The sequence below is a fragment of the Lactuca sativa genome, chromosome 1 (assembly GCF_002870075.4).
Source record: "Lactuca sativa cultivar Salinas chromosome 1, Lsat_Salinas_v11, whole genome shotgun sequence".
In the NCBI taxonomy this organism is placed as follows: domain Eukaryota; kingdom Viridiplantae; phylum Streptophyta; class Magnoliopsida; order Asterales; family Asteraceae; genus Lactuca; species Lactuca sativa.
In genome coordinates, this window is record NC_056623.2 from 6,044,467 (window position 1) to 6,064,957 (window position 20,491).

Genomic DNA, 20,491 nt, shown 5'->3' on the forward strand with positions numbered 1-20,491 from the left:
GAATAATAAATTAGGGTATAAATATGATTTGTTAATATATTATATGAATAATATGTTAATTTGGAATCATATTATTAATTAGTATTTAATCAGAAATTAATTTAGAATTATTTTTGGGATTAAAGGAACTAACTGAAAGTGCAGGGGCTATTTTGTAATTATTCAATAGTTGAGGCTTTGGGCCATTGGATCACCTTTATTAAGGCTTGAACTAAAATCCTAGAAGGATCTAGGAGTTTTCGTCCAAGGGCTTAAGGAAAGGAGTCTATGGACTTGCTTAGGCCCTAAGCTAAGGGATTCGGGTTTACACCTTGAAACCCTAGTTAGTCTTAAGTATAACTAGCACCCTAAGGCACCAAGATTTCGTCCAAGCTTTGGGAAACCCTAAAAGGGACGAATTCTAGGGCAATATACCCTTCTCCCTTCTCTCCTATATTCATCCTTTCACCTAGTGTGTTTGGGAGCCATTAGAGATACTACACTTGTGGTACTTGCTTTCAAAGCTAAGGAGATTTAAGGAACTAGTTGTTATTACTATATAACAACAAAAGGTATGTATTCTATTCTTCTATGTGGATTTCGAAAATAGTACTAGCATGTCAGGTTTCTTTTTGTGTTCATAAAGTTGTATAACTAATAGTGAAAACATAGATCCAACTCTAGGGTTGCATGCACACATAGGATTGTTTGTATAAAACCCATCAGTATTGTGGGTGGACTACCTAAAATCAAACATAGCTTCTATCTATTTAGTAACTATCAAACAAAAAACACATGTCCATAATTTAATCCTGATTATCAAATATCAATAAAAAGCCTAATCTTTCTCCTTGTTCACGAATCCCCGTTCTCGACCGTTGATCACCTTCCGCTTTCTAATCTCGACCTTCGGTTGCATAAAAAAAAAAAAACCTCCCAACTAACGAGCCTCTCCTTTTCTCCCCTCTTGTCGCCGGAAAAGATGGCCGCCGCCGCCCCTTCCACTGCCGCTCTTCAAAATTCTCTGGTCACATTTCAGTCTCGATCACCAAGTTCTAATTCCATTAATCCAGCAAATCTTTCGTTCTCCGGCGGCCTAAGACTCCCGAAGCTAACAACCAAAACCACAAACAAATCTCGGCGTGGCGGCGGTTGCACCGGTGCCAAAATGGCCGATTCCGCGGCCGGAAGCTACGCATCTGCCTTGGCGGAGGTCGCGAGATCAAACGGAACCCTAGAGGCAACCGCCGCCGACGTCGAGAAGGTCGATAAACTCTTCTCCGACAAACAAGCGTTGAACTTTTTCGTTAGTCCAATCGTAAGTCTAGAGCAAAAACGAGAATTGATCGATGATATAACATCTTCGGGGAGCCTCCAACTACACGTATGCAACTTCCTCAACATCTTGATCGAAAGAAATCGGATCGATTTGATTAAAGAGATAGTAAAGGAATTCGAGATTGTTTACAATAAGTTGACGGAGACGGAGTTGGCGATCGTGACTTCCGTAGTGCAGCTGGAGAGGCAACACTTGGCGCAGATCGCAAAGCAAGTGCAGAGACTCACCAGAGCGAGAAATGTGAGGATTAAGACGGCGATTGATGAGTCATTGGTGGCCGGATTCACGATCAAATATGGAAATTCTCAATCCAAGTTGATTGATATGAGTGTGAAGAAGCAATTGGAAGAAATTGCTGCACAGCTTGAGATCGGAGATATTCAAATTCCAGTATGATATAATTCTAACTTTTTTACAACTCTATGAAGAAGACACATTACTCGTTTTTTACTTTTCATTAGAGTTCATTCTTTCAAAACCCTAATTTAAAATGACAAACACTAGTCATTTCTTTTTGTATAATTTAGGTGCCAACCTTTTGTATGTAATTCTAGTCGCAACTATTTATACGTTTACTTTGAAATTTGTTATCTGACCTGTGTGTTATAGCAACCTGTATTATCATTATTAATGCTTCATGCTGCTAAAAAACCTGTTAATTTGTGGCTGAAAGTACAAAAACAAGAAAATATATTGCTATAAAATGTCACCTGCAGGTTTGACTTTTCTGTAAAAAGAAAGTATATTGCTATAAAACGTTACATGTAGGTTTGACTTTCTTATCATTTTTGTCAACTTGTATTTTACCGGTTAATTTGGGTAATGAACCCATTATAACCGGTTAATTATGCTAAATAGGATAGAAATGGGTAAGCCTCGTCACTTGTACATATTATACATCAAAATCAAAATGGGTCTTTGGGAATTCCACTTTACTCACTTTCTGTTATTTGTTTTTCTTTTTTGATCGAAAGTAGTGTCGCTTCACACATGGATCCTAATTTCCAACTTCAAGTTAGCGTACAATTACATGCTCTGGCGATCGCGAGTTAGTAGAGTTTCTGTTGGATTGAACTCCTTAGCTTTTGCTAGATATATATCATGAAAGACTGAATTTTACAGCACTTATGTTGCACATGTATTTGAAAAGAAATGACACAGGGGATTGGGGAAATTGTTACTTCTTATTCATCATTAAGAACAATGACAATACGTGCTTATATGTACTCTAGCCTATCCTACTGACCTGGTAAACACCCCAAGAAAAACGGAAAAACAACTAACAGTTCCTACTGAAAATACCGGAAATACCCTTATTAAATTCAGATTCATTCTATAGTTTCTTGATCGAAAAGTGGCAGCCAACACCGTTTTGGTGGATGCCATTTATTCTTTTGATGTAGTTGACAGCGCCACCAGTCTTCTCAACTGGATTTACAGAAAACAAATTATCATGTCAACACGAAGTCAGAGTCTTGGAACTCAAAAAACGACTAAGCACCATCGAAATCATCCCAGTATTATTCTTCTTCCACTGAGAACTTATTCCTTTGCTTACAGTTCCATCTACGATCCATTATGCGTCTGTCTCACCGGATTCATCAAATGCATGGTGGTTTTAGTAAACTACTTGAGGTCACCAGAACACAGGTATCCTTGTGCTTACGAAGATGGATGGAAAGCTCTGAGAAGGGTTATTCAAGATCATGGATTTTTAAGTGGTAAAGACCTTAACGTTCATGTTTATTTAATTAGTCGGCGCTAAGGCAACATAGCCCATCATGTAGAAGTTAGAGTGGCGGAATCCGGCATTGAGGTGCTCGGAAACATATTATTACATCTACTATTTGGTGGGGAAGAAAGAAAAGAATCAGAAAAAAAAATTAGAAGGGAAATACTTCGCAAGGGTTCAAGATAGAGATTGGTACCGAATAGCTTTTTTGCTTGAAGGGGAAGATAGTAATCATCCTGCGTGTAACATATTTGAGCCACGTGTCATCAATCTTGAAGGGGTTAAATTTCCAGAAGATTAATGGTGGTGGCCGGATTAGATGTCCTTCAGCATGACAGTGGGCATATGAAAGGTTGGACCGGTAACAAGTTAACAAATTAATAAATAAGTACCTTTTAAAACTTAAATATCAAGTTTATACCCGTAGACTACAAAAAAATTAAATCAGGGAACTTTTAAAACAGAACGTCATAGGTTGTTGGATTGGAGTAACATTAACCCTTTGGCTTAATTTAAGCTTAAAATCCTATATAGACTCGGTTAGACTATTAGGTGTGGACAACATGTTATTACACCTAAATTGTCCACCTCATCATCCTAGTCACAATTTGGTGTTATAACATCAAATGTGGAAATCGGCAACATCAAATAACATGGGATAACATATTCTATTTTCTATTTCCTTTTTATTTTTTTTGAATGTTTTTAATTTCTATTATTCTAATTTGTTTTATTTTTTTTTATTTACTTCTTATAGTTCTAATTCGTTTTATTTTTTTTATTTATGTCATATATTTATAAAAAAACATATAAATTAATAAAACATAATTTCATTAAATAGTAAATTAAAAATACCATACAAACTTAAAAAAACATTACAAACCAAAAAAAAAAAACATTGAAAAAAAAACACGATAGTCCTAATAATTAAAAAAAAAAAAAATGACAAACTATTCTTCGCTCAAGTATTTGTTCTCGATCTTCGCCTTCATCCTCCGTATCACTTCAGCTCGTCTCGGTGGCAAATTTTCTTCGTTTGTCGTAAGAATCGTCAAATCCTTCGATATGCGATCTTGTTCGGTTTCTTGTCGAAGAAAATCCAAATGCTCCCGTTGCAATTCATATCTTTTATTTGCGATTTCCGTGTGGGCGTCAATTTTTTTTTTCATGTCCTCGTGCTCTCGTAGCCGACTTTCATTTTCCTCTGCATGTCGTTGAGCGCGCTTCGCTTTGTCGCTCCCCATAGGTCGTCGTGGCGGAGAGATTTCCTCGATGTCGTCAAACTCGTTCGGGATCTCATCGGTGTCCGCGTTAAGGTCGATGTTTGTGTGTCCGTCGGAAACGTCAACCGAACCCGAACCACGAGACCTCTTGGATTGTTGTTCCGATGATGTTGGCGTTTTCATCCATTTTAGATCTTTCCTCACTATCTCCCATACTTTTCCATACTCAAATACGTGCCCCATTTGCACGTGATATTCCTCCCTCGCGGCTCTAAACACATCGAAATCATTGGCACCACTTTGACGTTTTGAAGAAAGTTTGTTGTATATGGAATTGAATTTGGTGCACTTCCGGCTAATTTGAGTCAATTTGCCACTAAACATATCATTATTGCGATATATGTCACCCTTGTTCAAAATTGTGCGGAATTTAACGATTACGGCATCCCAAAAAACAACTCTCTTCATATCGTTCACCATAGTTGGTTGTTTTGAAGTACCGCACCAAGCCACCGCCACCACATGCTCTTCCTCCGGTGTCCACCATGTTGGAGGTGCTTTCGTTTCGTCCGTCCCGACAACGACCTCTTTCCCTTTCTTTTTTGGTCTCCCTTTTTTTCCCGATGCTTTCTGACTACCCCCGGCATGCGTCTCGACAACGGGTTCTTGCGTGGGTGTGGGTTGTGTGACTGTTTGGCGCATGAGACCGAATATGTTAAAAAAGTTTTGTTGAATGTTTGCATTTTGTTGCATAAATGGTGAGGTAGATAATTGTAGTGTGTCACACCCCCAAAACCGATGAATGGCGGAAACGTTCTGGGGTGGAGGACGTCATGTACAGTATCACAAGAATGCAAAGCAGTAAACAAGCAACAACATCATCCATTGCATTAATAATATAATTTCATACAAGTGTGTTCTGTCAAGTTATATAGACACCAAAAATAATATACATCAAAATGAAAGAGGAGTCTTGAACTAGCTCCTTCTTCTCAAAAACCTGGCACATGTACCTGTCTACTGGCGACCTGAGAATACAAGTTATTTTGAAAGCGAGTATCAGCTTTATAGCTGGCGAGATCATAAGTATATTAGTGTCTGTGTTTGTATAAAGCATTTGTAACATGTTTGTATAAGTTTTGTGAAGTTTGTATTTGTTTGAACTCTCCTAGAAAACCCTACGTTTTCTACTAAAAGTAGCCTTCTACCAAGGCATCTAGTATCTGTGTGTGTGTCTCATGTAAGAGTGTGTATTTTCCCAATCCGACTATCATTAACCAAAAATATAGTTTTTACATTACCGTGCATCGTGTGCATGTTCACGAAGTGAATGTAATGGCGTTTGGCACCCGTAGACTTGCAAGTCCCACTGTAGCGAGCAGTAAGGTGTAGGATAGTCAATCCAGTATAGATCTATACACAAACTCATACGCTCCCCAATTAAGGAGATTCTAATACAAAAGCAGTCATGGAAGGTAGTGCCATGCCCTGTTTAATGGCTCACATAACTGTGTTAATGTATATGTGTGCTAGCTGTATTGTGTGTTCTTTCTATGTCTAGCCTGTATGTTTGTTTCTCGTCATAGTGTTTATTGTTTGTTTCTCGTCATAGTGTCTATTGTTTGTTTCTCGTCATAGTGTCTATTGTTTATATACCCTTGCTACCCAAGGGCATTGTATCTCTTGACTCATGTATGAACTGACTCATTGTAGGTTTCATTGTTCTAGTAATAGTATTAGTATCTTCTTAAACTACTCCTATAGTAGTTTACTAGTAATGTATGATCATGTTTGTGTACCCTTGCTACCCAAAGGTATAGCACTGATTGAAGGAACTTTTATGACTATATATGTATACATGATATATAACTAATATTTAAACAACCTTCGGACGGATAACCGATGCCCTAAAGCCACATCCAAACAAGGAAAAGGAAATTAAAACGAGCTGGTCTTCCTAAGTATTTTAAACATTGCTTATATAACTATACATACATAGACATGCATTTGACAATATATAAGTATGAAAGAGGTTAAGTAGAAGTATTTGATAAGTAAAAGACTTCGTAAAACAGTTTTGGAGTATAGCAGTTTGGTAAACAGTTTGAACAGTAAGGAAAACCACTGGTGTTGTAGTTATTAATCACATGTGATTGATGTAATAACTACAAGTATTTAACTCGTATACCCCCCCCCCCTAAAAGCATTTAAAAAACATTTAAACCGTTGATTAAGGGGTATGAACTCACCTGTAGTGAGTGTTTTGGATGAAAGTGTCGGATAGGCTGCTAAGTGTCAAGTTGAGACTTGAACACACACGCGGATCCTAGTTAACATATAATATCACATATATGAATCCAATTAGTGTTTAAAATAACTGATTATTGAATTGGGACCACCTTAGGGACTAGTAAACACTTATATTGAAGTGTTACAACCATATATGATTGTATGAAGGGGGTATATGGCTTCACAAAGGAGTGTATGGCCAAAATACACACTATATGTGTGTGTGCGGCCAGGTGTGCGACCCTACATGGCGTGTGCGGTTGGGTGTGCAGCCATACATGGTGTGTGCGGCCATACACTTAGTGTTCTTAGTGTTCTTGGCTAAAGATGCTACCTTTTATGAAGATCCTCAAGGAGATCTGGATGATACTTGAGAGGATTTCAGTTCCTAGCTTTGAAGAAGTGTAGAATGTGTTCAAAAATGACTAAGTCTTGAATATATAGGGGGAGTGTGTGAGGTTGGGATGGGTGTGTGGCCGCACACTCTTGTGTGCGGCCACACACACCTTGTGTTGGTGTGATTGACTCAAATGCAAGGCGATACACCCACAATACTTATCCCATGAATCCTACCCTGCTTATACTAAGCTTTAGACACTCTATTTGACTCCAAAAATTGCTAGAAAATAGCAAAAATGAGTTTAACTTTGATAAGAAATGAAGAATGTAAGCTAAAAATTTTCGGGTTGCCACATCATCCCTGCTAGAGGGAATTTCGTCCCGAAATTAGAGTTTAAGCAACTAAGTTATTACAAATAACTGAGTAAAAAGATGAGGATATTTCAGTTTCATCTGATCCTCTCGCTCCCAAGTGAATTCAGGTCATCGCTTGGCGTTCCAGCAAACCTTCACTATCGGGATACGCCTTTGTTTCGTTTGCTTGACCTCTCGGTCCATGATCTCTACTGGTTCTTCCACGAAGTTGAGGCTCTCATCGATCTCGATCTCGTCGAGTGGGATTACAAGAGTCTCATCGGACAGACACTTTTTCAAGTTCAAGACGTGGAAAGTAGAATGTACGTTACTGAGTTCGTTTGGTAACTTAAGTTTGTAAGCTACAGGGCCGATTCTTGCAAGAATCTCAAAAGGCCCAATGTACCTTGGATTTAGCTTTCCATGCTTTCCTTAGCGTATTAAGCCCTTCCAGGGTTAGACATTCAATAAAACACCGTAGCCCACCTGGAATTCCAACGGTTTCCTTCGTTTATCAGCGTAGCTTTTCTGTCGGTCTCTGGAGGCTTTCAATCGTTCACGGATCTGAACGATCTTCTCCGTCGTTTCCCGTATGATCTCCGGACCTGTGAGAGTGCTGTCAGAGACTCGTCCTTTAGCTAACTGGGTATCACCCACCTCAGCCCAGCACAGAGGGGATCTGCACTTTCGGCCATAGAGGGCTTCAAATGGAGCAGCCTTTATGCTCGTATGATAACTATTGTTGTAGGAAAATTCGACAAAGGGTAAACGAGTATCCCATGCTTTCCTAAAGTCTATCACATAGGCTCGCAACATATCTTCCAAGGTTTGGATAGTTCTCTCATTTTGACCGTCGATCTGTGGATGGTAGGTTGTGCTCATGTCTAGCCTAGTTCCTAAGGAACTTTGTAGCGACTGCCAGAACCTCGAAGTGAATCTACTATCTCTGTCCGAGATAATGGATAAGGGAACACTGTGCAGTCTTACAATCTCCCTAATGTAAGTTCTTGTATGTTTCTTCATCTTGTCTGTTTCTTTGATCGGTAGGAAGTGTGCGGACTTGGTCAACCTGTCGACGATGACCCATATGGTATCAAGTCCACCCGTTGTCTTGGGCAACTTGGTTATGAAGTCCATAGTGATCCGTTCCCACTTCCATTCCGAGATCTCAGGTTGTTGCAGTAGACCTGAGGGTTTCTGGTATTCGACCTTGACCTTTGCGCAACTAAGGCACTTACTCACGAAGGTAGCAATCTCTGCTTTCATGTTAGGCCACCAGTATAACTTTTTGAGATCTAGATAATCTTATCTGATCCCGGGTGCACGGAATAACGAGTGTTGTGCGCCTCGTTCATGACCAAGTCTCTGAAACCATCGAGTTTTGGGGTCCAGATCCGGTCCATGAAATAATAAGCTCCGCCACCCTTAACCTCCAAGTTCTTATCCATCCCTCTCAGGGATTCACCTGCCACATTTTCAGGCTTCAAAGCGTCAAGCTGAGCTATCTTAATTTGTGTGGACAAGTGTGAATGGATAGTCATAGTCAATAATTTGACTCGACGACCAGAATATTCATTCCGACTCAGGGCGTCAGCTATTACGTTGGCTTTACCCGGATGATAGCGAATTTCGCATTCGTAATCACTGAGTAGCTCGACCCACCGTCGTTGTCTCATGTTGAGCTCCTTCTGGTCGAATATGTGTTGTAAGCTCTTGTGGTCAGTAAAGATAGTGCTTTTCGTTCCGTACAAGTAATGTATCCAGATCTTCAGAGCAAACACAACTGCTCCTAATTCAAGATCGTGGGTCGAGTAATTGACCTCATGTGTCTTTAGCTGTCTCGAGACATAGGCGATGACCTTACCTCTCTGCATTAGAAAACATCCGAGCCCTTGATTTGACGCATCGCAATAGACAACGAAGTCCTCTATCCCATCAGGAAGGGATAGTATTGGTGCGGTGCACAAGGATCGTTTGAGCGTTTAGAACGCTCTCTCCTGCTTCTCTTCCCGGTCAAAGGCCACGCCCTTCTAGGTCAGTGTTGTCAGAGGCTTCGCAATGCGGGAGAAATTCTGAATGAACCTGTTGATGGGTTTTGGTCATAAGACATCCTATGTGCTCATACAAACCCTAATGCTTGGATCTAGGTTTCTCTATTGTACATGCTTTGAATCCAAGACTATAAACCCTAATTCTAACATTCAAGTAATCATATTACCATGAGAATAGGTTTAAGATGTTACCTTGATTGTTATGTAGCAATAACAATCCCAAATCTCCTTGAATTGACTTTGAAAGACTTAGAGTCACAAGTGTCACTCCTCTAATGGCTCACAAACACCATAAGCAAGAGGATGAAGAGGAGAGAGGATGGAGGCTGCCCAAAAACATGTGAAACCCTAGCAAGAAGCTTAGCCACGTTTTTGGTCCTTAAGGGATCTATATATAGTGAGACAATTAGGGTTATCTAACATGGAAACCCTAATTTAGTTGCTTAAGCCCTAAGCAACCCATGCAGCCCTTTCTTAAGGCCTTTGGACGATTTCATATGGGCTTTCCCCATAGAATTCATCCACCTTATAATAAAACGCAATCCATGGCCCAAATTGCAATTATCTTATAATTACAATTCCAGTCCCTTAAGTTTAATTAATCTCTTTTAGTCACAAAACTAATTACTAATTAATTCTTGACTAATATTAATTAAACAATATGATTTCTCCTTTAATATATTATTCCCATAATATATTAATAAATCATATTTAATCATTTCTCTCCATAATTCATCCTATCAAGTTGCTTTGGTGAAGGCAACCCAAAAGGACCATGCACCATCGGGTCAAGTCCATACCAAAATAGTTATGGACTTAGACACTAATCCAACACCTGCGATTGTAGCCAACGAGGCCTAGAAATTGACGAATTTCTATAGGCGTCTTCGATGCTGACCAGTTCTCAATGGCCTTGATTTTGGAAGAGTCCACATGTATACCCTCTTCGCTAACCATGTGCCCTTAGAATTCGATTCGTTGAATCCAAAATTTGCATTTCGAGAACTTTGCGTAGAGCTTCTCCGAACGTAATTTTTCGAGGACTTGTCGCAGATATTGACTATGCTCCTCCTTACTACGAGAGTAGATAAGTATGTCATCGATGAAGAGGATGACGAACTGATCCAAGTAATCGGTTACGTTGGAGCCCTTCATGGTTAGGCTCCATAGCTCTTCCTCTAGCTTTTAGATCTCTCCCCTTCGGGCACTACTCCTCAATCATGAGGTCTTTCAAAGTATCCCAGCCCATAACATTAGCTACTACAAGAGATAGTGACTTAACATGGCTATTCCACCATGTTAGGGCCTTCGTTTCTGTCACACCCCCAAACCAAGGATGGCGGAAACGTCTGGGGGTGGATGACTTCATGTATAGTATCATAACAACAAATGCAATAGTGATTTAAGCAACACAACCAACATATATATATATATATATATATATATATAATTGAAAAAGTTACATCATTGTATGAATTACATGTTTCAAAATCAATTACAATATGTTGACAAAATATGAAATGTTTGACACCTTAATGTCTCAGCCTCAAAATGCACTTGATTTCCTGTTTAGTGGTTTCCTGAGAATAAAAGTTGTTTGAAAAGTGTCAACACAAAGGTTGGTGAGTTCACAAGAGATTTCATTAGAGAAGTAAACCGTTTTCCTTGTAAAAGCGTTAGATTATGTATCCAGAAAATCCAAGATTTTCTTTATTACGTATATGTAGTCCTAAATCCCAGGATCGAGAAATAACAAGTATTGGCCATACTCAAAGATATAAAAGTGGTTTCAAATGATGTGTAGTTGTAAATACCAAAACCAAATGATGTGTAGTTGTAAATACCAAAACCGAAAGTGTACAGTAATATTTGTACTTATTGATATAAAAAGTGATTTTAAATCGACATAAAACCCCTTTTGTTTTATAAAAATCCCGTAAACTTTATGTATTGTTAGCTCTCTATGTGAGTCGCTATAACCATACTATGACTAGAGGTAACCTGCACAACGTCTTTTAGACGCCCTGATCCTATGACTCTTGTCACCCGCAGACCTGCCGGTCCGGCTGTAGCTAGCAGCGAGGTGTGGGATGTCAACCCCAATATAGATCTATACACAATTATCACGCTCTCCCTACAAGAGATTTTGGTTATAACTTACAGGAATTTGGATCCGGTACTCGGACGTACGGGGAGAGAAAATCTCACAATTTGAGTTAACAAGTTTACGTGTAGTGTGCGTGAGTGTAGAACCTTTTTGTATAAATGTACCCTTTTTGTATGAGTAGGTTATGTGATGTGTCATAAACTATACATATTATAGTTTATCAACAAGGGTAAAAGTGGTAATGTACATGGACTATACCTAACATAGATTATTCAAATGTTTGTATGTATTAGATGTACTTTGATTTTAACGAATTGATATTTCTATGCTTTGTCTAGAAAAGTCCATTTGTTAACTGATGTATGTCTATGTAATAAGACAATATTACCATATATTGCAATAACATATATTCACATAAAGATATACACCTTGCTCAACATGTTACAAGGTGAAATGAAATTGATAGCATTTTTCTGTTATTAACATTTTGATTTGCTGTTCTTAGAAAATTTTTAGAAAAATCATCAAAGGTCCACATCAGAATCCAAAAATTATGAGGGTCTGGAAAATGAGTCTAGTTTCTTCATAATTTTTCTCATGATTTTTAATGACCTCTAACATGTGTGAATAAGTCCATAATCACAGACTGGTCTGGATTGATGCTTGAAATGATAGGCAGTTTTGTAAAAATCACCATAAATTGTAGAAAAATCGTATGGAGATGTGCAAGTAGTCATTTTAAAGCTAAGAACCGGAGCTACTTGTAACTAAAACAGTTTTGAAAACTAAAATGTTTAGGTTGTCCAAAACAGTCCGTGAATGGAGCCCAAATTTTCTGATGAAAGCTATTAGAAAAGTTTAGTTATATTCTTGGTGTTTTAACTTGTATTCCCCCCCCCCCCCCCCCTAAAAACTTAAGAAAACATGAAAATGTAGGGGTATGAACTCACCTTGAGTGATGTAAGTGGGTGGATGTTGAAGATGAGAAGTGTTCAACTCAAGAACACTTGAAAGATCACTTGAAGATTCAAAGATCTAACATGAATGTGATGATGTTGGTGTAAGTAATCTATGAATTTGAGTAGAAGGGAATGTAATAACCATAAGGAGAATGATGAACTTACCAAAATGAGAGAAAGTATGAAGATCAACCCTTAAATCTCGAAATTGGAGTGGGGGAATTTGAGAGAAAAGTGATGTTTGCTACTTAGAGAGAATGAGGAAAAATGTGTGAAGTGAAGAGTGAAAGAGGGTTCTCCAGCTCTTTTTGGACGTGAATGGCTGGGAAAAGAGAGGGGTAGTGCCTTGAAGTGACTAGGAGTAATGGGGAGTACAAGGATTGGTCAAAGGAATTGGCATGGGGTGGTGGTTTGTGCCAAATATTATGGCAAGATTCACACTCCACCTCAAGATCTCTTTTAAAAGATATATATATATATATATATATATATATATATTCCCATAAAAATATGCCCAAATTATGAATATTTAGGGTCTTATATGTTAAAATATGATTTCTGGAGAAAATTCCACGTTAAAATGATTAAAAACGGACTTAAAATGGAGAATTAGTCAAAAACCGGGTGAAAAAGGGTGAAATCCGAAGTCTGGGCGAGAGTGCGGTCATCAACAGCCTTGGAATCCGGAGGGGGTCTTGGTCGCGGAGGCGGATCCGAAGGAAAGAAGCTGCGGTCCGAGGGAAGTTCTGCTGCGGTGCGTGGTTGCGGCTCGCTGGCTGCGGTCGGCTTGCTGCGGCTCGCTGGCTGCGGTCGGCTTGCTGCGGCTCGCTGACTACGGTCGGCCTCCTTGGCTGCGGCTCCGGATGGCTTTTCCTGGGGCTTCGGTTCTACTCTAGACCTCGGTTCAAGAGGGACTTGGCCCCTAAGGGGAGGCTTCGGTCCCAAGGGGTCTTTTTCCAAGATTTTTCCCTTCCTTGAGCGGTTTCTTATCAAGCCAAGTACACGGATGCCCTTAAATGATCAAAATAAATCGAAAGGGGTTTTGAGAGAGATTTTGGGAGAGATTTTACAATCTTGGAGAGATTTCTCATATGGAGAGAGATTTGGGAGAGATTTCACATTCTTGGAGAGATTTCTCATACAAAGAGAGATTTGGGAGAGATTTTACAATCTTGGAGAGATTTCTCATACAAAGAGGGATTTGGGAGAGATTTTACAATCTTGGAGATATTTGGGAGAGATTCTCAATAAAGAGAGATAGAGTGAAAATGATTGAGAGAGGTTTTGTGTGTGACATTTGTGAGTGTACGGCTTCGCAACGCAAGGTCCGTAAGCCCCATTAAGCCATGTTTAAGGATCTTTCACACTCCCGATGAGTATGCAACATTGTTTATCGGTTTAGTTCATTGTTTAGCACTACGACTAAGGAAAATTAAACGCACGAATTTTTCCAAGTGACGTTTTCTCATTAAAACAGTGAGTTATACAGTAATTACATAACGTAAACCCTAATATACAAGGTTTAATTGACTTGAATGGTTTGAATCATTGACTTTGTTTGACTTTCACTTGACCCGAAATTGACTATTGTCACAGTTTCAAAGGTGCAAGCAGCAAACTTGACCTTGCTCTCCTCTGAACAGGAGCAGATTTCGAAAACCGATTCGGTTTTCTCGAACCATTGCGAGAGGGCAATGACTCCGCCAGTCCCCTTGAAAGACAATGGCTTGTAGTTCGTGAAGTCCTTATAGGAGCACTCTCTCGAGCGCACAGGAACTTCAACCTGTATAGACTGAACAGGGGTTCCTCCTCCGGTGGAACCAGATGAATGGTACCGAGCCATGGCTGTAGCCACAGCTGCAGCTACAACAACATTTAAGGTTGTAGTGTCGAACTGAGGAGTAGGTGGTTGAGGAGGTGGTATCGGTGTTTCGTTATTAAGGTTTCTCCTTGGGTTTCTGCGAGGCGGCATCTTTTACCTATAGTTTATGAAGATGAGAACATTGATAAGAAATTAATGGAAGAATTGATGTGAACGACTCATGGACCAACTCTTCATAGCCCAACAATACGATTGAATACTATACTTGAATGAAGATGGAAGCATTTGGATAATAATTTCCATTAGATTAGATATCTGTCAAAGGTACTGGGATTACCAATGTAATAAGTTCGGGAAAATGACCTAGAAATAGGTCTTACATCAACCAATATGGAAAATTTTGACAATAACTACGACCTAATTGAGACCTAACTGGTCTAAGATTTACAAGGATCGGAAATTAAACTAGGTTTGTTAGCATAAATAAGTTATATCCAAAAGAGAAGTTGATGAGAATCTGTCGGCGACGAGAACTACCAGAGTGAGTCCTGGATTCCGACAGAAGGCGTTCAATGTCCCTCACACGCCTATCAGACCTAACTTGCTGAGCTCGAAGTTCCCTGACTTCAGCTTGGGTTTCAGCGAGTTCCCTCTGGAGCATTGCATTGCTGACCTGAGCCCTTTCATGAGCGGACTCTAGTTGGCGAATGTGGGCAGTGTTAACGCCAGAATTGGCATCAACCTCCATTACTCGGTCGATAGCTGCTCGACCTTGCTCGGTGTTCCAAGCAATCCTACGAACTATAATAGGTAGGACTCTGTCAGCTGAACCTCCCTCAGTGAGGTTGTAGAAGCTTATGTCTCCATTGTAGGGAATGGGTTGACCTTGTTCCTGACTCCACCTATTCAAGTTTGTGGCCCACAGAGGTGTGGGTCCTTGAAATGTTGGACGAGGGTTTGGGTTTTGATTAGCTGGGGGCAGGTTGTTGACTTCTGGCTCTGAGTCAGAACCATTAGAAAAGCCTTCAGCTTCATGATCATCCAAAGGAATTAGGTGATCATCTTCTAGCCATCCTGCATTGCCGTGGTTGGGGAAGTACGGGTCTCCGGGGATATGGAATCCAACCATTTAATCTATGCGAGAATAGGGATAAGGAAATAATTAATAGACAAACTAACTAGATAATTATAAGATGATCTTTATCAGTTACTTCAACATTTGCGCAGTGCCTACAAGTCATATGTAACCAAGACAGGATAGACCTTCGAATAAGTTACCCTAACTCTAAGCCCACAACCAAACAAGGAACATGAAGTAAAGCAAAGATCACAGATTCTAAGTCTATGACATCCTATACACATATAACCTTAGCGTATTCACTCAACAACTATTTACATACTAATAAAGACCTTTAATTCTCAGATAAGTAATTATTGTATCACAAAATACTCCTATAGTATTTTAAGTTTAATGTTTTGTTCTATTGATCTCGTTGTAGTAGTGTTGGTAAGTTTTTAGACTTGTTGCAACCTCACAACCACAATTAGGCACATGCTAGTCGACCCTCGGATAATATAGTTGATCAGGCTATATCTTCCCATTTTTGACTATATGTCTCTAAGTCCACTTGTGCTGCCCAACAATCGTAATACTTTTGTTATGTCTTAGTGACACTGATTTTAGTATGAATGTATGTATGTATACTTGGTTAAATATTTTATTATTTAAAATTATTAACTCTTTATCAGAGTATTTTAATCCCGCTTGAATTTATAGTTCGTATATCTTTTATGGGTTGATACACCCGATTCACTAAAAACAATGCTCTGATACCAATCTGTCACACCCCCAAAACCGATGAACGGCGGAAACGTTCTGGGGTGGAGGACGTCATGTACAGTATCACAACAATGCAAAGCAGTAAACAAGCAACAACATCATCCATTGCATTAATAATATAATTGATGGGATTTGAGCATTCTAACACTTCCTAAGTGTACATGCAACCCTAATAACCTTGGATCTATGTTTGTCTAATTATCATGCTAAGTTGAATTCCAAGGTTATATTCCTATCTAGCATACATGGGGAACAATTTTAACATGAATAATAGATAGAATAACTTACCTTGTTGTTGCTTGTGTTCCTTGAAACCTTGTGAGCCTAGCACCCCAAGTGTGATGCCTCAAATGCTTCACACAACACCAAATGCTCTTGGAAAGACTCTTGAGATAACACACACTTCTCAAAATCGGCCAAGCCCTCTAGTTTCTTAGTGTAGCCGATTTTGGTGGAGAATATGCTTCTTATATAGTGTTGACACATCTAGGGTTACACCATGTAAACCCTAATGTGTCATGACTCTTCATTTCCATGACCCATGGGTTTGTAACTCCCATGGAGCATCCATGGAGCATCCTATGGGTAGAACCCAACTTGATAATCCATGGATCCTCTTAGCCCACTATACAAGATATGGATGATTTACATAATCAACCCATATATTTAATTAGTTATCCTTTGATCACTTAATTAATTCCAAATTAATTCTTTGATCAAACTAATCAAATAATATTATTAATATATTAGAACTTATAATATATTAATAATCTCCAAGTGTTATTTCTCTCATTTAGTCTATCCAATTGCATGGTGCCATGCAACCCAAATGGACCATGCCGGGTCGGGTCAAGTACAAGCCCGAAATAGTTATGGACTTAGACACCTTATCCAACAGTCTCCCACTTGGATAAGTCTAATAACTATATCTCTAGTACTTCAGGAACCGACCGGCAATCGTAGCTCTTTCAAGGTCTCTCGGAACTGAGAAGATGATGATACGCCATTTAAGATAAGTGATCATATAATCCTCTATTCTAGATATCAGCCGGACAAATACATGGAACATTGTCTTGCTTATTGTCCAGCATTTGTTTCCCGATTTCCGATTTGTTTGACATAGAACTTAATTGAACACATCAACTTAGTTCTGACCGGGCCCGGTACATGGGTCAAAAGAAAATCATCGAAGGGCCCAGATATCAGCCTCTAATCCAAGAAGGAACAGATAAACTTCAACTCATATGTTTGTTCTACCACTCATTGAATTACACACAAAAGTACGTTTTATAACATCGAGTTACCAATGCGATTTCGTACAGTCAATGCATAACCAACTTGTAAGTAACAAATCATATCTCTAGGTTTGAAGACTTATATGATATTACCGTCTCACGATCACTCGAGATAGAATTCCATGAAGTGATTCCAGTGAGCATGGGTTGAGTCCAATACTCAGAACTTATGAGCACTCATGATTGTTGTAGCCTTGTCCAAGACCTCTACAACCAAACATGACAGTCTTGATTCATATCTACTTCCAACATATGACCGACTGTGGAGGTTTGAATAATATGTTATACCAAACAAAATTATTCTGGAAGTCAAAACATGCAAAAGAAATATAGTAAACGATCAACAAGAGATAGCAACACTTTACTCATAAATAAAACTCCTTTTATTCATCATCTAATGTCAATTACACTTTACAAATTTCTGGGTTATCTAACTACTAAATCTAATATCATCCTTCAGCCCTATGCTCCGAGCATGCTGGAGATGCTTAACCCGAGTCAGTCCCTTCGTGAGGAGATCTGCTAGGTTCTCATCCGATGATACCCTCTTTGCCACGAGGTGTCCTTCTTCGATCCGATGTCTAATGAAATGGTATTTTCTGTCGATGTGTCTGGATCTCCCATGATCCCTTGGTTCCTTGGCTAAGGCAACAGCACTTTCACTATCACAGAAAATTTCCATTGGCTCTTTAATAGCTGGTACAACTCCAAGGTCTCCAATGAAGTTCTTCAGCCATATCGCCTCCTTTGCTGCTTCGCTAGCTGCAATATACTCTGATTCACAAGTAGAATCTGCCACTGTCTCTTGCTTGGAACTCTTCCAAGAAATTGCTCCTCCGTTTAGGGTAAAGACCCAGCCCGACTGAGAGCGGAAATTATCCCTATCAGTCTGGTAGCTAGCATCACTATACCCTACAACTCTCAAGTCATCACTCCCACCGAGGGTAAGAACCCAGTCCTTAGTCCTCCGTAGGTACTTGAGGATATTCTTTACCGCAGTCCAGTGTGCCTTGCCAGGGTTCGCCTGATACCTGCTAACCATGCTCAAGGCAAAAGCTACATCGGGTCGAGTACACGTCATAGCATACATGATCGATCCTACAGCCGAAGCATAAGGTGTTCGACTCATTTCTGCTATCTCAGCCTCAGTGCTAGGGCTTTGTGTCTTACTCAATCTGGTGTTACTCTGGATGGGTAACTCTCCTTTCTTGGAATCCTACATGCTGAATCTCTTCAGCACCTTATCCAAGTAGGTACTCTGACTAAGTCCAATTAGTCTTTTACTCCGATCTCTCAAGATCCTTATCCCTAAAATATAGGCAGCTTCACCAAGGTCCTTCATAGCGAAACACTTCCCAAGCCAGGACTTTACTTCTTGCAGGGTTGGAATGTAGTTTCCTATGAGTAGTATGTCATCCACATACAATACCAAAAAGCTAACTATACTCCCACTAGCCTTGACATACACACAAGATTCATCTTCACTCCTAGAAAAGCCAAATTCCTTGACCTTTTCATCAAAGCAAAGATTCCATCTGCGAGGTGCTTGCTTCAATCCATAAATGGATTTCTTAAGCTTACACACTCTATTAGGGTACTCGTTGCTGACAAAACCCTCTGGCTGACTCATGTAAACATCTTCAGCCAACTTTCCATTAAGGAAAGCGGTTTTGACATCCATCTGCCATATTTCATAATCATGAAATGCAGCTATGGCTAACAGAACCCGAATAGACTTAATCTTGGCTACCGGAGAAAAGGTCTCATCATAATCCACTCCAGGAATTTGAGAGAAGCCCTTTGCAACCAGTCTAGCCTTATAAGTGTGTACTTTACCATCCATGTCGGTCTTCTTCTTGAAAACCCATTTGCACCCTACTGTCTTACGACCTGGTACATTTTCAACCAAGTTCCAAACTTGATTGTCATACATGGATTGTATCTCGCTATCCATAGCCTCTTTCCATTTAGCAGACTCGGGGCCTGCCATGGCTTCCTTGTAGCTGTTAGGGTCATCTTGACTTACTAGTGTCCCATCACTAATAAGTGTCTCACCTTCTGCAGTAATATGGAATCCATAGTAATGCTCAGGTGCACTCCTAACTCTCGTGGAACGTCTCAGAGGTACAGATTTGTCAATTGGCTCAACAGGAGTTTCCTCCTCAAGTTGAGGGCTAGAGTTTGAAGTTCCTTCACCGCTTGATTCTTGAATTTCTTCAAGATCAATTTGCCTCCCACTGTCTCCTTGGCTTATAAACTCTCTTTCTCGAAAGACTCCTCTTCTTGCTACAAAGACCACATTGTCACTAGGTCTGTAGAAGAGGTAACCAAAGGATCGATGTGGGTAACCGATGAAAATACACCTCTCGCTTCGAGGTTCGAGCTTATCATGAGTCTCGCGTCTCACGAAAGCCTCGCAACCCCAAATCTTGATGTGGTCTAGTTTAGGTACTTTACCAGTCCACATCTCGTGAGGAGTTTTGGCAACTTTCTTTGTAGGGACTAGATTAAGAATATGGGCGGCAGTCTCTAAGGCATACCCCCAGAATGAGATTGGTAGCGTAGCTCGACTCATCATGGAACGAACCATATCTAACAAGGTTCGATTACGCCTCTCAGCCACACCATTCAACTGTGGTGTCCTGGGAGGTGTCAATTGTGAGACTATCCCACATTCCCTTAGATAGTCGAGGAACTCTGAACTAAGATACTCACCACCACGATCGGATCGAAGCATCTTAATGTTCCTGCCCAATTGATTCTCGACTTCCTGTTTAAATTCCTTAAACCTCTCGAAAGTCTCTGACTTATGCTTGATCAAGTAGACATATCCATATCTACTATAATCATCAGTAAAAGTCAAATAATAACGATTAGCATCCCTTGTGGCATGTTTGAATGGTCCACACACATCCGTGTGTATAAGGTCCAACAAACCTTCACCCCTCTCACACGAACCTGTGAAGGGTGACTTTGTCATTTTTCCAAGTAAGCATGATTCACAACTATCATCTGACTTTAGGTCAAACGACTCCAAGACTCCATCCTTTTGGAGTTGGCCTGTGCGTTTCTTGCTTATATGTCCAAGACGACAATGCCATAAAGATGCTTTATCCAAGTTATTATTAGTAGAATCAATACACAAAACATTATTTCCTAAGT

At 39.8% G+C, this 20,491-nt stretch overlaps 1 protein-coding gene and 1 pseudogene across 3 annotated transcripts; both read left to right on the plus strand.

Annotated features, from left to right (window-relative positions):
- Positions 1-789: 789 nt before the first annotated feature.
- On the plus strand, positions 790-2,492 carry LOC111909287 (ATP synthase delta chain, chloroplastic). Of its 3 annotated transcripts, none has more exons than XM_023905081.2 (2): positions 790-1,708; positions 2,293-2,492. In XM_023905081.2, exons 1-2 carry the CDS (start codon positions 962-964, stop codon positions 2,293-2,295), a joined length of 750 nt encoding a protein of 249 aa, XP_023760849.1. In that variant the 5' UTR covers positions 790-961; the 3' UTR covers positions 2,296-2,492. The 3 variants fall into 3 exon arrangements, with proteins under 3 accessions (XP_023760849.1, XP_023760847.1, XP_023760848.1); XM_023905079.2 differs by having other exon boundaries at positions 2,296-2,492; XM_023905080.3 differs by lacking the exon at positions 2,293-2,492 and having other exon boundaries at positions 792-1,910.
- LOC111909273 (gibberellin receptor GID1B-like) lies at positions 2,455-3,962 on the plus strand (annotated as a pseudogene).
- Positions 3,963-20,491: the final 16,529 nt, after the last annotated feature.

Bases quoted from the DNA above. Each gene is read 5' to 3' on its own strand.
- LOC111909287 (XM_023905079.2), top strand. From the start codon at position 962: ATGGCCGCCGCCGCCCCTTCCACTGCCGCTCTTCAAAATTCTCTGGTC. The intron at 1,709-2,295 runs GTATGATATAAT...GATCGAAAGTAG, and splicing joins TCGGAGATATTCAAATTCCA to TGTCGCTTCACACATGGATC.